Raw genomic sequence first — 17,382 nt, 5'->3', positions numbered from 1 at the left:
ACAGACATAAACACTCACCAAATTAGCACTGGCCTGAATTTTTTTTTTTAAGTTTTTTTATACCAGAAGCTGAGATTGACATCACTCCACAATTCCAAAGCGGCTGTGGTTTTTCTGTCAACTTTTGAGATCAAAGCAATCATGTTCTCCATGATAATTTCTCAAAGAAAAAAACCCAAACAAGCAGCACACTTGGATAAAGCAAGTAAACTGTTAACATGCATGCAGTGTCTGCATTAATCCATGTAAAGTCCAACCAGTAGAGTCTTATTCTTTTGTGTATTCCATACAACAAATTATTCACCATTCTGGCTTGCTTTCTTTTTCTTTCTTTCTTTCTTCCTTTCTTTTTTTTCCCCCCCTCATGTTCTGATACCAAAAGAAGGAAAGAAAACAAACAAAAAAAGCCTCTATGAAAGTACAAGAGGATTGAATTTCTGTAGCTTTTACATTGCTGCTGAAGCCAGTGGTGAAGTTAAACAGTAATTATGATACTCATCAACTATTGCAATTTTTAGCATTGCAATAAGCCCACTTCATAAGTTGCAAGGCTTGGTGGGATCATGTGTACTATGCCATAAAAGTGCAAAACTCAGAAAATTCAGACATACTCAGAAAAGACTCATGAAAGCAACAAAAATGCAAAAAATAGTCTAATGGGGAAGAGGGAAGAGGAAAGTGTTTCCTTTTGCAAAAGAAAAAAAAAGAAAATTTAACAGGAATACCTTCAGCAAGTGGGTCAAGTGTGTGAATCATGAGCTGAAAGATGCTGTTCCTCATGAGACTGTTATGGAGAGATGCAGAGCTTCCTCCCCGCTGCAGACGTGGCTTGGTCTAGGTGGAAAAATAAGGGAAAAGAATTAAAGGTTTTTTGCTTTTTATGTGGAGGTAGGTCTGAAATACTCTGAATGAATCTCACATCTCACTACACAGTGAAACATTTTCAACCATTGTCTACAGCAGACTATATTGAACTACACACTGCCTGAAACATTGCCACATGTAAAGACAATTTCTCTGGAGGGATGGATCATCAGATTAGTTACTAATCTCTGAATGTTCAGAAAAAGAGCACAGAAAAAGAAAATTTTGAAAATGTTGAGAAAATAAGAAGCTCATACCTGCATCAGGAAGAATTGGTAATTTTTTTGTTTGTAGGGCCATTAAATTCCTGAAATAAGGTCTAATTTTATTGCCTCAGTCTATTGCAAATATACAGATTACCAAAATTATGGAGAAGAAGGGCAGAGAACACCCTTTTTAAATGGCAAAGTTCTAAAGCTCAATCAGAGTGAAACATAGGTCTCGCTTTGGTTCAATCCATTAAGTACTAATTGCACAAGGAGATTCTGAGTGTAGTAAGGTGGTGCAGGCCCCTCAGCAGTGGAGATAACATACAAGCATCTTTTAAATGTTTTTAAAGAAATTAAAAACTTGTTCTGGAGTCCTTTTCCCTATGCCACTGTATAGTACAATAATTGACACACTTCATATATTCCATAGAGTCATTTGGTTGTGGATGGCTGGCTGCTTGTTTTGATAAAACGGATAATCAGAACCCACAGACTGCTGACTATCAAGATGCTGAAATCCAACTACAGAGAAAAAAACCAAACCAAACCAAAAAACAACCCTGAAGAAATTGGTATTTTACAGTAATACTGGGTACATGGACTAAAATTCAGTGTCATATAAAATGTAAATGAAAAATGATAGAACAAGAAAATTAATTCACTGCTTTATCATTGGAAAGAAATTAATTGAATACTGTAGCAGCACAGAAGCAGGGAAAAATCCCAGTAATTTAGAAAAATGCTGATGTGTGTCAAACCAAAATAAGGCTTGTCTCACTGCCCTCCTCAGAAATAAGTGTTCAGACACACACTAATTGCTGCCTACCGTCAGTGTTTGGTCATCCTTGTCGCCAGCATTAGGTGACTGCACGGACAAGAAAAAGAAAAAAAGAAGTGTCAGATGGAGCACTCACAGAACAGAAAGGCAGTAAATCAGAACAGATGTCTGATCCTATGAATGCCATTGTGATAGTTTTTTCAACCACTTGAATTAAAGCATCCTAGTGATCAGGTAAATCTGGGTAAATTCATACTGCAATGTTGCAGGAGTCTTTTTACTCTTGTCAGTTTGTCTGAGAGGAACTGTTGTCAGTTCATGGCCTGGCACACAGCAGATCTGCACAGGCTGCAGATCATGATATTCACTGCGTACAAATTATGCAGAAAATAAATCCTGTACATCAACCGGTTTGTAAGAGTGAGGACTGAAAAACTAAGAGCAGTAAAAAACTCAGATATTCCATGAAAAGCCTAAAGAAGAGTAAGAATACACCGGTATTTTGCAGGAAGGGACTATTCAGAGATATATTAAAAAAATAGTATTTCAGTTTAACCACTCCCAGCAAGTTGCCATTTAGCCCAAAATGGCAGCTTTGGTCAAGGGCAGGCAACATGGCACATTCTGCTCTGCCATGAAGGGAAGTGAGGCTCTGGATAGATCTTAAAGGTAATTAACGTTGTCAAATAATAGTTGATGTACCCTGGAAATAGTTAATGATTCCTATGTTCTATCCCTAGGACAACAGAAGCAGAGCACATCACATCACCAGAAGACAGTTCTGATGTATGAAAGAATTTGCACTGAAAACAAGGAAGTGAAAAATTTTGCATCTGATTTGTAGTCCTGAGTTTTTCTTGTTTCTTTAATAGATTGAACACTCGTGCTACACAGGAATCCAGAACTTTTGTTGTGGAATATGTTTCCATGACATGACCTTTAGAGGTCTCTTCCAACCCAAACTATTCTGGGACTTTATGACACCCTAAAAATTACGTGATAGAGTTGTGCTACTTTTCTAGTCATTCTGCTTATGCTGAGGAAGGAAGGCTAACACCAGCAGACACAAAATATGAAACTCTAGTAACTCTGGTAATTAAAATACTAAAGAGTGCAAACTTCAGCTGTCTCATATTCATTTGTATTTGACCACAACCCTTTCTCCACAGGCTGGCATATAAATAATTTCCACCATCTGAACACTCCTGTTTGGTGCACTACAGACAAAACAAATTATGTTTCAACTGTTGCATAACAATCTCCCCAGTGGAATGAAACCCAGTTTTTGGATACACATGAGCATTAACTTTTATGAAATGCCTTTTGTGTTAGTGAATTGAGCTTAAAGGTTCAGTGGAAGGCAAGCAGTTTTGAAATAATACTGACAACAAAGCAGTTCTTTTCTGTTCTATAATAATTAAAAGAATAACCAGAACTGAAGCCTTTGTCAAAAGTGTACTTTGCCCCCTCCCCAACTGTTATTATTAGCTGGAAAAATAGATAAGGAGGGGAAGAAAATAAAATCTTTGTTTTGATAAAGCAACTACCTGTCACCTCTGAAATTAGACTGACCTTGTGTGAGAAATATTTCAAAAAAAATTTTACATCTCCACTGAAGACAAGCATTAGAGAAAGAACTTTTAATGGCTTAGAAAGAAATGGAAAAAAAAGAAAATACAAAATCTTGTTCTATGATGTCAATAAAACAATGATGCTTCTTGGAAAATTTTTGCATACTGTGAGTATATATAAAAATATATGTATAGGATACATATCCATGCTCTTTCAGATAAAAATCCACACCTACACTGGAAAATCCATGCTAAATTTGTGCATAGTTTGAGGGACATTCATGGGTAGTAAGTTTATCTTGTGACAGAATCTTCAAAAAGGTAAAAAGAACAAGCCAGGAAAAATTCCTTTCTGTAAAGAAGTAATTTGGGACAGTCAAGACCTAAAGATCAGTGGCAATAGTGGCAAAAAGTAAAGTTTGTGAGATGTGGATGACTGTTCAAGACTGGAATTTCAAGAAAAGCTGAAAAATATTATTATTTAGGGCTTCAAACTTTTGAAGATAGGAGAGTTTTCAGCACAAAGAAGACATGGAACTGATGGATTAGGTCCAGAGGAGGGAAAAAAAAATTATCAGAGTAGTGGAACACCTTTCCTACAAAGAAAGACTGAGAGAGTTGGGCTTATTCAGCCTGGAGAAGAGAAGATTGCAGGGAAACCTTATTGAATCCTTTCATTACTTAAAAGGGGTCTATAAGGAAGATGGAGACAAACTTTGTAGTAGGGCCAATAGTGATAGAAAAGGGGGTAATGGTTTCAAACTGAAAGTGGTTAGATTTAGAGTAGATATTAGAAAGAAATGCTTTACAGTGTGTGTGATGAAACACTGGAACAGGTTGTCCAGAAAGGTTGTAGATGCCCCACCCCTGGAAACACTCAAAGTCAGGTTGCATGTGGCCCTAAGCAACCTGACCTAATTGAAGATGTCAAATAAATACTGTGATTTACTTGAAAGGGAATGGGATAATGATATGTGAATACATAAAAGCAACTAGACAATAATTTGTGCCGCATAATTTAATTTGTAGAGGGTAATCATGTTATGAAGAGACAGAATTGTGAAATGCATTTTGCATATGTGTTAAGGAAATAAAAGGCAAAATCACATCTGAAATAATGCAATTCTTTGTCTCTACAGAATGGAATATAACACAGTGAAATAGATTTTTTAAATTGTTTTTTTCACACATGATTAGTAACGCAATTCTTTCTGAGCTTAATCTGCCAGCCAAATTACATTCTAGAAGAAACATTCGAGTCAGGAATATAAATAGAATTTTAAAGCAGAAATGCCTCCATAGTTGTAAAATCAGGAATATAAACATAGGTTTGACATTTTGGTGACACTAAATACTTATAATATACTTATCATCTCCTGGCTTAACTGTAACACCTTAATAAATTTTTAAACAGTGGCCTTGAAAAATTCAGTTGTGGTGGTGCTGCTTACACCATGTATTTGATGGAATTTTGTCTTCATTGTGATTGTAAATGAAACTATGTTCTTGTTGGTTAAAGTGAATTTTATATTTACATGTTCATTGCTGTGTAATATGGCCATCACACATTGCATGGAAAAGTATTCTGAAGTATGATTTTTTCGTTGTAGAAACAATTAGTATTCAGATATTTTAAACACTTTAATTTTAAAGACAACACTTAAAAGCTGATCCAAGATTAAAATGGCTGTCTATCTTTGCAGTCGGAATGAATACCCAGTAATGATCTCTTAGAAAAAAAGATACATTTTCTGCAATTATAAGTTTGCTCTTAAATCATGGCAACTCTTTCCTATTAATTTCCTCAGAATCAGAAACCAATGGAAATTCCACATTATCTGTGCATTACAGATATTTCTGAAGGAATTACAAGTAAAAATCTTGCATTTTGCAACTATATGCTATAATTCCTTTAGAAACATTAACCTATTATAGTTCTGCAAAATGAAAACGATGCATTCCAGTATACTTATCTTCAAAGCTATCTGGCATACAATCTCTGATAATGTTTTAATCAAAATTATATATATATAAAAAATAAACATGAGACAATTAACTAATTTTGGGGGGAAAATTCACATTTCTTTCCTACTTGCTAATTTTTTTCCAACTATAATATGAAAAATCCTTTCTTGCTTTTTTAATCAGCTTTGATGGGAATGATGAAAGTTCATGATGTTTGGTTGGCACCGTGGTGCTGAATGCAATATGGCATCTGTAACTATTGTAAAATATGAGTCTGGACAGGGTTTTGATAAATTTTCTCAAGGTGTTTTATAGTGAAGTACTTCTCCTGTTCTCTCTTTACACCTTTTTACAAAAGCAGCATCTGGACTTGGCAACTTTGTACATATCAGCGTGTTCACTGCATGTCTTGCATTAAATTACAGGAGATAATGTTCTTGGTGCACAGGGCTCTCTAATCTTTGCAAGACACTCAAGGACTGTGGGTTTTTTGTTCTGCTGAACTGCAAGAAAATGAGATGCATTTCAAAGGCAGCCACTAAAGTCTATCTGGTTAACTCAAGAAGGCCTAAATAATTTCTAAAAATCAGTATACTAAGGAGCCTAGTAATGTGCTTGGAATAGAAATGTTCCACTTTTATTTGAAAGTATATGATGAGTTAGATTAATCCTGAACTCAAATCCAAAGCAACAAACTCAGCCAGATAGATTTCAGAAATAACCCTAATGAGCTCAGTGACGGAACAAAAAAGGAATTAAGGTATTATTTTACCTAATTCTCTGAATACGTCCATTTTTGGATTTTACCAAATTAGGCCACTTAGTCGTTCTTTCTGTGAACATCCCAAATCAATCCCATGTATAAACCTTGTCTTCTTGTTGGGTAGGCTTTCTATGACTGGAAGAAAGCTGAAAAAGTGCAAGTCCTAGTAATCTCAATTTACTTAAATGAAAATTCTTCCCAATATCCATGGAAATAAAAGCTTAACATCACCATTGAGGTCTATGGAAGGTGCTGCAATGTGGCCAGAATAGCTGACTTACTGACGGTGATGCATCTCATTACCTCACTCCCTAGATTCATTAGTGAGAAAGGCTGTAAGTGGCTGTAGGGGAATATTTATGCATTTAAACTGGATCAGTAAAATGATGGTAAGAATTTTAACTTATATATTACAGCTCAGTTGATGATTACCTGAATCCAGACTGTGAACTAATGGAGGCAAGAACCTTGTATCTTAATTAAAACAGAGGAGGGGAAAGATTTTTAAAGAACACTGCAGAAAAAAAGCTACACTTTGCCTGCCTTCTTCCTTTCTTTCACCTTTTGTTTGCCTAAAAGTAAAGTAAATCAGGAAGTTCTATCTGAAGAAGCAGACTTCTGTATCACTGCAGAAAATGAATATGATTCGCAAGAACCATATCCAAAATTAAACTGAGGTTGTAAGCTTGTTTTACTCATCAAAATGAAGAATTAAATAAAGTAAGCTGAAACTTCCAAAGACACTGTGCTGGTCCAGCAATTCGGCATACCTGGCTGCATCCTTACAGGCATCTACTGTGAAAGTTGTAGCCCTATGCAAAGCTGAGTGACTGTTAATTTAGATCTGATGCCTCTCTTATGCCAATCTGGTCATGCAATTACCCAGTGTTCAATCACATCCTCTTAGGATGATTCAAGCAGTGACAAATGGATGGTTAATGTGTCAGTTGCTAAATCGCATGATAATATTGGGACAACTGATTTATTTCCAGATGCATGCTATTATAGGAAATAGGATTCTTCGACCAGCCTGTAAGATCAAATATGTGATGGTTAGTTACTCAACATGTACAAGAAAGGCAAAGTCCACCCCCATGTCTCTTACCTTCTCTGAACTTGCTTAAAGTCAGGTACCTTTGGCTTAGGTTGGCAATGTCATAGCTCAGGCTTTAAGACCTGATGAGTTTTTAATCACCTTAGTGTCAGAAGTAATTATGCAGTTTTAAGTTGTCCTCTTATCCTAATTTCAAGATTTGCCAATGAAGTCAGCTTTTGCTATTTTTTTATGTTACATAAATTAGCACCATAGCTCTATATGTCTATGTGAATTTGAGGGGGACAAAAGAATATCTTGAAAAAACCCCAGCCCAAACCCTCTATTTTGGTATCCAGAGCAGTCATTAGGTACTCAAGCCCAGAAAAGATTTATTCAAAAGTAACACTTTTAAGTCCATACTTCAGTATGGATTTATGTGGTTAACTTTAAAATATGTGGATTCAGAGTGTTTAATAGCTGCCAGTTCATCAGTAATATCACATGAGAAAGAATTAGTGAGGGTTCCAAGATGAAGATATCAAAATTTAAAACATGTCTGAATTAAAATCATCTATGAAACAAACTGCAAATTCTGGGCAAGTGTCTGGAAATATTTACAACTCCAGCTATACCATGGAGACTACTGACAGGAGATGCCCACTCTTAAATTTCTTACTACCTAATCAAAGCTGAACACCTTACAAAGAAGCCAGCACAAAAAAGGATTTCCTAGGATTTCTGCTTACCTAAATACACAAAGGATCTGCTGCAGAATATTGAGGTTTTAGAGTTTACCTTAAAGATTGTAGCAATAATTTTCTGGAGGAAAATGTTGGACAAATCTAGTGTTTGCTGATGCTATGCTGATTTGCAACTACCCAATAAATCTCATTGCAGCAAGTTATCTGTGCATTGCAGAGGATTTATCACAAAGGTGAAAAGGCTGCAGTTTTGCTGCTTGTCCTCCTCCAACAAACACCCTGGAGATCCTGAAGGACTTGGCCATACACAGCTGCACAGAAGAACCCAGCCTTGCATGGGTATATGGGAAATGCTGAATCAGTGCATCCTCAACTGCTCTGGTCAGGTCCCTGTTCCAGCAAGCTCTGCTCACTTCTTTGTGTTATTTCCCACCTCCCTTTCCCCTTCAGGTGACTTTTGTTACCAGAATACCTGCCAACTTTATTGTCAGCTGGCAGAAATTCATGCTCTTAGGATAGTGACTGCAAGAAGAATGTAACAAAATGTGAAAGGGGAATATAAAATAATGAATGATTCTGAGAAAGCTAGTTGAGGATTGCTAATCAGAAGGGGACTGAGAATAAAATGCTGACCCTTAAACAAAGCAAAGGGAAACACTTGGCATGCTGTAGCTACCCTGGGGGACCACCTTCTCCATTAAACACTAATAACTTTTAAATTGGTGTACCTCACATATTTTAAAGAAGAGGAAGCAGGAAAAAAGGAAACTAGCACAAAACTGGTTAGGATGATGCATAAGGTACAAATGTTTCAAACAACTTTGCTTCAAAACTTAAAATGCTTGTTCACTGGGAGAATTAAACATCTAGCCAATAACTTCTGTTCCTCCATTTCCCAATCTGTAAATTAGGAATAGAGACACTAGTAGTAAAAAACATTTGTTCTGATTAAGAATTCTGGTTGCTCTAGGGGTAGGGTACAGGATAAGACTCTGTTCTCTTCAGCAAGTAAATGTGCTCTTTGTGGTTTGCATTTTCTACTGACCACAGCATACCTGTTCATAGCAATAAGATACAAAGCAAAACTTCTCTAAAAGCAGAACCTCCAAGAGCTATAAGTGAAAGAACAAAATGTACCTCTTGCAATATTCTTAGCTAAGAAGATCATAGGTAATTTTACCTTTTATTTTGGGATGATTTATTTCTTTAACAGGTCTGAGATTATGGGTGTAAAAGATTACATGATAATCAATGCAATCAAAGCACACAAAACACTTGTACTTTTTAAGTCCAGTAGAATGTCAGGTTGACTCTTCAGCACCGTGAAAAGGAAAGCTAGTGAAAAGATGTCTTTATGATTTTATTCGCCCACTAGCTGAATTACATTACACTTTTTCAGTTTTAAAATGGAAGCCTAGACATCAAGTCTGAGGCAATACAAAATACTACTAAAAGCAAACACCTTAATTTTGCATATTTGAATATATTATTTGAGTCTCACTGTCCTCGAAACTGACACTGAATGCCATCTCCATATTTATCCTTCAAATAACCATTTTCAGCTATTTTCATCACTAGGCTTAGTGACAAAAGGGTATCTCCTAGGTCTTCCTAATCACCTGAAACATGTAAATGCCATCAACTGGTTTGTCTTAAACCTGGCAAGGGTGTAAGATACAGTAGGCAGTAGAGTAGTTCTTTAGATATTAGGGCAAACTGATGCTGTAGAGTTTGGGAGCACTGAATGATGGAGGGGCATAGAGGACCATGACTACAGGAAAGCATGAGAGTGTTAATGGTGAAGTCATGAGGGTGGTGGCCTAGGCAGCTAGCAGACCTAGCTCAGGCTTATACCTGCTTTCCACCTCTGTTTCCTATTTACAGCCCCAGAAAAAAGCATTTCTTCATTTACAAGCTGCCAAGCAAGCTTCACTCCAAATCATGAGATTTCTTAGACACTGCTGCTGAGATTTGTTATTTTGGAAACCAGCCAAAATCAAAATCTGCAAGGTCTTTTATCAGAAAAAGTAACCTTATCTTTTATGTAAAACCATTCCACTACTGAAAAAGTCTCAGCCAGGAAATGACAGCATTAGCCCCAGCTGTAAGTCTCCTTTCACCCAACAGTTGCTCCCCAAATGATCATTCTGCCTCAATCCTTTCCTTTTATGATTTTTCTCCTACAGCCTGTTCTTCTTTCATCATGCCTTGGACTTTCCTGATGCATTTTTTCCTCCTATTTCTTTGGCAGGCACAGCACAAAATGCTCACAGAAACTCAGCCCACCATGAACACCTCTTTCCTGGGGCCCAAGATGCTCCTACAGTTTCAGCTATCTGCTTTCATTAAGAAGTGTGACCATAACTATCTGCATTTAACAAGAAGACCCCCCTGGTTTCAATACTGTGCAGGCTTCCACCCAGCTACAGCTCCACCCAGGCTTTCTTTGGTGTATGATAGAAAAGGATGAGGGGAAGCCTTTATCAAAAAATTGGCTCTTCCATCAGGTGAAGTCACCATGACAGAAGGGATTGAAAACAAACCCTGGACTTGTATAGCAATGCCAGGCTCTCACAATGCACTGCATTGGGTGTGAATTACCTTAAAACAAAAGAGAATACTTTCTGCCTTGGTATAAATACTTGCTGAGTATTTAATAGCCAAATTACAGTTCCTGTGGCTACATTCTGAGCAGTAAACACTGTAAATCCCTGTTTTTAGGCAATGCACACACTTTCAGAGCTACAAAGATCTTGTTGTTCCAAGAGGGAACAATCTAGTTCCCTATAATAAAACTTAAATACAACAGAATTAGTCATAAAATAAAACTATTCAGTAATGTAGGCCAGAAATCTTTATGTGCTTTGCAGTCTTAAGCTACCTGGAAGTAATCCATAAACTAATTTTTGGTTTTACAGAAAATTCCCATTCTTATGAACATACACATTTCTGTTTTGTTGTGACTCCAACAATTTTGCAGGCCTGTAAGTTTAGTAAACAATGCACACACGATTCTCTTCACAACATTCACTTGAATTTCAAGAAACTGCAGTTTCTGTCAAGTTAAATTGTCAGTAAACATGGTTCTCTTATCTGGGTATTTGTGTGGCTCCAATTGTGATTTTATTATTTTAAGCCCCTTTTTTATAATAATGTGGACCTTACATGATCTTTACATTAACCAGTTTTTGTGCTTATAATGCTGACGATGGGGTCAGAGAGGACAAGTGCATTTGATTCTTTAAATATCGTATTTTCATTTGTAAAACACTGTGTGGTCGGAATGAGAAGCACAGATCAAAACTCCCTTAGTAGTCTGTTTGCCTCATGTTTGTTTTACTGCAAATTTTGCTGGAGAGACCTCTGTGCAGATACACTATTAATATGCTTCATAAATACCACTCCTGTATTCCTGCTGTGGATGTCTACGGCAGTATCTGAAGGCTGCTTATTATATTAAAATAATTTTTTTCTTTTAATTCAAAACTGTGCTCACTGAATGGGAAAGAATCACAAGGACTGTTACTGTCCAGTTCATGTTAACTGTTTTATTTCTAAACTGGACTCCACTACATACAAACATAGAAATCTCTCCAACCATTCACGTTTTTCAATACTCCATTTAAATTTGAACTATAAAACCCTTTTTATAGAGATTTACATGACAAAAATTAAGGTCAGGTAAAGCCACGCTCTTTATATAAATAAATACATAGCATCTGCAGGGGACACTGGCATGGAAAGCCTCCAACAGATCTGAAGAACAGAAAAGAAATAGCTCAAAGTCTGATTTCACATCACTGCATATTATTTCCATGGAATTAGCATAAAACTATATGACTTGAGAGCATGATCTGGTAAAGCATGCAGCAACAGATGCGATTTTTATTTCATAGAACACTGAAGCAAGTTGTCAGTCTCATAATTTGCTTCATATAGGGCACAATACAATGAAAATAAAAGATGCATTTTGCAATGTGAATATTTTCTATCTTTGGGGTCTACTGGCTAATTGTTTACACTGCATATGCAGCTGTAAGAATTACAAAAGCCCTTGGTATCACATGCTACTAAATAAGAAGTCTCTCTCACTCTGGACATCACTGTATGCTTACTGAAATGAGATTTTATCAAAGTTTATCTTTAGGAGGTGCTCCTGTTTCACACAGTCTCCCCGACCTTCCCTCACAAGGGCTTTTGTAGTCAGACAGTCAGGTTCTTCCTTCACCCTGTGGGTTGCTAGGGCTTTGCCAGCTCAGCCTGGAGACTCAGCCAGCACATACTCAGGTGCAAAACTTTTGAGACCTTGGCTTATTTTCAAGTCCCATATCGCTGCCACACACCACTGGAAAGACTGTTGTCTCTAGATCCATATGCTTATGCTGATAAGTAAGATCAGACTGGGCTGGGGATCTGGAGAGTTCAACAGCTCTAACAATACCGATAGCCAGAATATCTTTAGAAAAGGCATTTAAGTACCATGGTCTCCCACCTGTGTTGGTCAGCTCCCACAGCAGTAGCCACTGAAAAAAAACCCCACCAGCAGCAAACCAAACAAACCAACAGCCCACAGAGGTTTAGAAATAGCTTTCTTAATGCTATGACACATCATGCTGAGCTGTGCCACTGCTTCTGGCAGGCAAGGGACTGCCTGGCAGCACCCAGAGCATCTTTACACAGCACCAGAGCAGTCACACCGTGGCTCTGCCACCCTCTGCAGCTCTCACTGCTTTCACCTCACCAGGTTCAGAGGCATGGAGGACAGCACTATCAACAACCCATTGAGCCTGCTGAATGATGACAAAGGAGCAACTGTAACAGGATGGAAAGTCTTTCATGCCTCGTTGCTAGCTGAAAGCTTGGTCAGGTGGGGAATAAACAAGAGTGGCTCCTGTCTGCTGGATTAATAGTGCCATCTGAAACAAGGGCTGCAGAAATGATCCAGGTGACAGGAGATTTTGTTGAGCGAAGAGAATCCATTAGAGCATTGCCAATGCCCACCTATTTTCTAGGCACAGCTGGAGAAAAGCAAAGTACAGATTTGTATGGGGCCAGACTGGTGATTTCACCAAAGACCTTAGCCATAACAGCTGTGCACCGCATCTGAAAAAAAAGCTCTGCAGACTCTTATTCATTCTGTGGAAGATACATATGTACATTTCTCTGATGGAAATAGTCAACACAACTGTACAAGCCTTATTTCCAAATGCATTAATACAGAAAAGGATTGCCCTTTAGTTTAGACCACAGAGAACAAAGAGGTATCTTGAATGAAAACAAGTCAAGAGATAATACTAAAAAAGACAAAAATGCTGTCAAAGCACAGAAGGTTCAAATTTCTGATAGCCACAAATTTCTGTGATACCCACACTATCAGAGTTGCTTTTCTCTCATCTATTATCCCATTAAATAAGGACACACACTGACAGCTGGAAAATTTGTTTTACAAAGCCTGTATTTTCTGCCTGAGAAGCAGCCATGGATAGATCCAGGGGCAGACTGAATTCTAAACACTGATTTTTTGGGGGTAAGGCACTGAATTTATGGTATTTTTCTCTTGAAAACATGGGACAGAAATCTTCCAAATAAATGTTTACCTGTTGGTTAAATCATTTCAACTATGATTTGACATGGAAAATTAGTGCTGACATCTAAGAGTATATATTTTTTTAATAAAAATCATAGTGATCGTGAAATATTTGTGGAGCAAATTAACTATGCCCTCTTGGACAACGAAAGAATACCCAGCAAGTGGACTTTCATGATGAAAGTACTGTAAAAGAGCTAGTCATAGACAGACAGTGCACCTCCTATATGTAATGACAAATAATTTAGAACAACAAAGAACTGTAAGTTGCAATGTCCCAAAAAACCAAAAGCCAATCACTTGCGTCACAACTGCTGCAACAAGAAGTCAGGTTCTACACAGAGTTGTGAAAGTCCAATGTGGTAATTTGGATTCTACTTACATAAAGAAATACATACAGAAAGAAAAACTTCTTCACCATTATCACTCTACTAGGAATTTCCTATAATAATGCTGTGCTCACTATTGCATTGAAACGGTGATTTCAAGACTTGATGTAAATCTTGATTTGCTTTTAATTCCTCCTACTTGGAATCTGAGCACTACTTTTAAAATAATTTCCTACATTTTATCTCTTAAAGTGCAAACTATTAAAATAAGAGAAGAACTTGAATAATATCTGCACTTCATTTTCTACCCTTAAGGACCTCAGAATTTATTGTGATGTCTGTGAACTTGACTTCTTTTGAAAAATACATTGTTTTTTTCTTTATTCACATTCCTTCTTCTTTCATTGGTTGAAGGCAAATCTGGCTTGGGGATCTATATCCTACAAGTTGCTTTTTGCTGATGACAAAAGGTATTTCATCTGCTATGCCATTTATATCCTCTGTACTTGCCTAATTTTTCACTCATGCAAACTAATGCCTATAGTATTTACAAATTCTAATTTCAGTGGAAAACTAAGCCATGATGATGAATCTCAGTTTCATTTATAAATTTCTTTTTGCTGCTCTGTCCTTACAAAGACAACCTGGTAAACACAGACTCATATAAGCCATTCACAAGGATTATATAACTTGAAGCAAGCAACTTTCATTTCAGATTTAGAAGGCTGACAGTGGCAATGTGGTCACATGCAGTCCAGCACACAGTATGAAGCAAACCTTCTTCTCATATACATTATTCTCATATTATTGTATCTTATCTTCCACAAGGTATCAGCAAAAATCTTCAGCAATGACTGCATCAAGATGAGCAGTTTCTTAACAGAATCAAAGATAGAAGCTATCGGCCTCCTGATAGCTGCTGCTTCTTTTGTTCGTAGTGAAACTTCACCTTTGAGTAGAGGGGACTCATGCAAATGAACAAAAAATTGACCTCTCCTGTAGCTTTTCCAAGTTCTTTAAGAATAATTACAGTTTTGGGATGTTTAACAGGAATAATCTCATTCCACACACTTAATGGACAAGGTTTCAGAAACTCCTGCAGAAAAGACTTAATACAGGATTCTTAGTCTGATTCTGGTCTGGTCTTCAGACTAATGGTCTTAGAAGGACCATTTGATGGTGTAATGTGTTTTTTTTTCTCTCAACAATTTCTGAATCAGTCTTGTTTTCTAATTATTTTTTTTCCCCTTTTGATAAAGTCTATACCACTAACATATTCACTTGTCTTGCATTTTTCTTTAAAACTGCCACTTTTTCTGTAAGGTCTGTCAGTGACCTGAGGACTAAAAGTTATATATGACCTTTGCTGTGGTCAGAAGTATCTGATGGAGCTTCTGTTTCCAGACCAGAAACTGGCACGCAGTACAAATCTCACTTCCCTGCAAAAGATCAACAGAACTACTCAAAAAACTTCTGATAGCAGTGAATTCATCTGCCACAGATGAAACAGGCTCAGTTTTGAGTGAGTGTCATGGTGAGATGCAATTATGACTCCTGTCTGATCATTCCAAACGTACACATTTATGCTACTTGAGTCAGAAAAGCTCACAGCAGTTGGTCATTGTCTCTCCCCTGAAGTACACCACAGAAGGCAAGAAACATCTGGAGGAAAAGCCTATAGAAATATCTAAATGAAGGTCATCAGTGTTAAAAATAGCAATGCAGCCTGTCAACTGGAAAGTGCTGGACACTGAGGAATCATTATGCTGCATATAATTTTTATAAGTAACTCTTCATTACATCTTTTCAAGGAACCCCACAGATGTTTTCAGGGCTACAGCTATAGCAGCTGCAGCCAGAGATGCAGGCATACTGCAAAACTCCCACCAGCATCAATTTTGGACCATGGATGGCAATACAAAAACTGCATTAATGTCAGCTTAATGGTCAAGGAGAGTAGGTTTAATATGAAAAGCTCAAGATTACAAGGCAAAACAAAAAACAAATCTTGAAAACCTTGTGATGCCCAAAGGGATGGGCACCCAGCAATTCAGGAGATAGAGGCACTGTAACTTAATCCCTGGGAAAGCCAGGCAAACTAGGGGAGATTTATCTTTGAGTAGATTCAATTCAAATGCAATTTGAATTCAAATGCAGCTCAACAGACTTTGTAGCCCAACGCTCCTATAAGTTAATTTATTCCTCTGCTGTGCCTGCTGTAGGTGAGAACTCCTCTTTAACAAGGAGGAGTCATTGCCAATGTCACCCAAACCCACAGTTTTACATAAATACAGTTTCAATTACTGTCGACCACTTGCAACCATTTGCTTTTTGGTTAGCTACAGCATAAATAAAAGTGGCCCAAAAATCTTTGGTATGGGACCAAAGGGAGTGCAAAATGATAGCTTTATAGAGTAACTGGCTCCCCTTTGAATTGTCTTGCACTTTATTAATTTCCACAGTATTTTTGAAAGCTCAGGATGGTGATGGTGCAGATCCTTAAAGATTAATGGCACCGTATCAGGCAACTTGCTGAGGGGCTCATGCAAGTAAAAGTTCTTGGAACTGAGATTGTAATTTCTAAGAGCAAATACGTTACGATTTTATAAGCTCAAAAAGGCTGTGAGAGTAATAATCCTTAAAGCCTATTAAGCTATTAAGGTAACCAAATAAAGCATCTGCATTTTGATGTGTTTCCAATCTAGATACTCAGCATGCAGCTTCCTGACATATGAAGAAGGCAGGAGAAATCATTCTCCATAAGGCAATTTTCTCTGTTGCAGCTTATGTCAGAAAAGAATATAAATCCCAGAAACTTCTTCCAGTTTCACAGCATCTCATATCAATGTTAGGCTTTCAGTATTTGAAAATGTCTTCACTGTTAAAAATATTTTTAATTCCTTAAAGCAAAGGATAAAAGATACCAGTTCCTTAGCCTTTTTATATTTTTATGTTTGCAGTGTTTCATCTGCTACAAAATCCATCAGCCACACTATGCCTGTGGCCATCTCTACTGACTACTTGTTAGTACTGCTCACACTACTGGCTGGCTGTTCTTTTTTTCTTTTTCATTTTTTCATTTTCATTTAGAACCTGCCTAAGGACAAAATTCTGTGCTGACCATAACAGGCAAGTTCGTGATCTGACAAAACCAAATGAAATGGAAGTTTTTAGCTAATATTCTTTGGAGGTTGCCTTTTTGTGTCTTAACGACTTTGCTCTTAACTCAGTGAAGGCATAACATCTTCATAATATTTTGGTATATCAACCAGCGCAAAGCACAAAGATACAGTTAGATTACAATATATATATAATTTTTTTAAAAATCATTGTCATGTTCTAACATCACAAGAAACAATCCTAGCTTTTCTGCCACAAGCAAAGAGGTGCACATTTGCTACGCACAGCAGCAGTCCATTTTATTGATCTTGTAGAGCAAGCTTTCATCCTTCTGAATGAAAACAGTGTACAGGTTTTATAATTGTGAAACTGTATTTGCAGATGTGAGATTTCATACATAATAATCATACTCTAAATAATCATACTCAAATGACAGAAAAAACAGTAGTGTGTTTATCA

The 17,382-nt window shown here is 37.1% G+C and overlaps 1 protein-coding gene across 3 annotated transcripts in view; it reads right to left on the bottom strand.

Moving 5' to 3' along the window:
• Positions 1-17,382, bottom strand: part of SLC24A2 (solute carrier family 24 member 2) — a 101,499-nt gene that overhangs the window by 43,609 nt on the left and 40,508 nt on the right. For 2 of the 3 annotated variants that reach the window (XM_071730179.1, XM_071730180.1), the window contains exons 3-4: positions 1,900-1,938; positions 726-834 (exon numbers count right to left, since the gene is read on the bottom strand). In XM_071730179.1, coding sequence (XP_071586280.1) covers positions 726-834; positions 1,900-1,938 — 148 coding nt within the window. The remainder of the gene's footprint in view (positions 1-725; positions 835-1,899; positions 1,939-17,382) is intronic. The other variant, XM_071730181.1, reaches the window with a different exon arrangement.

This window comes from Heliangelus exortis, chromosome Z, assembly GCF_036169615.1.
Source record: "Heliangelus exortis chromosome Z, bHelExo1.hap1, whole genome shotgun sequence".
Taxonomy (NCBI): domain Eukaryota; kingdom Metazoa; phylum Chordata; class Aves; order Apodiformes; family Trochilidae; genus Heliangelus; species Heliangelus exortis.
This window is presented reverse-complemented; position numbering and strand designations above follow the sequence as displayed.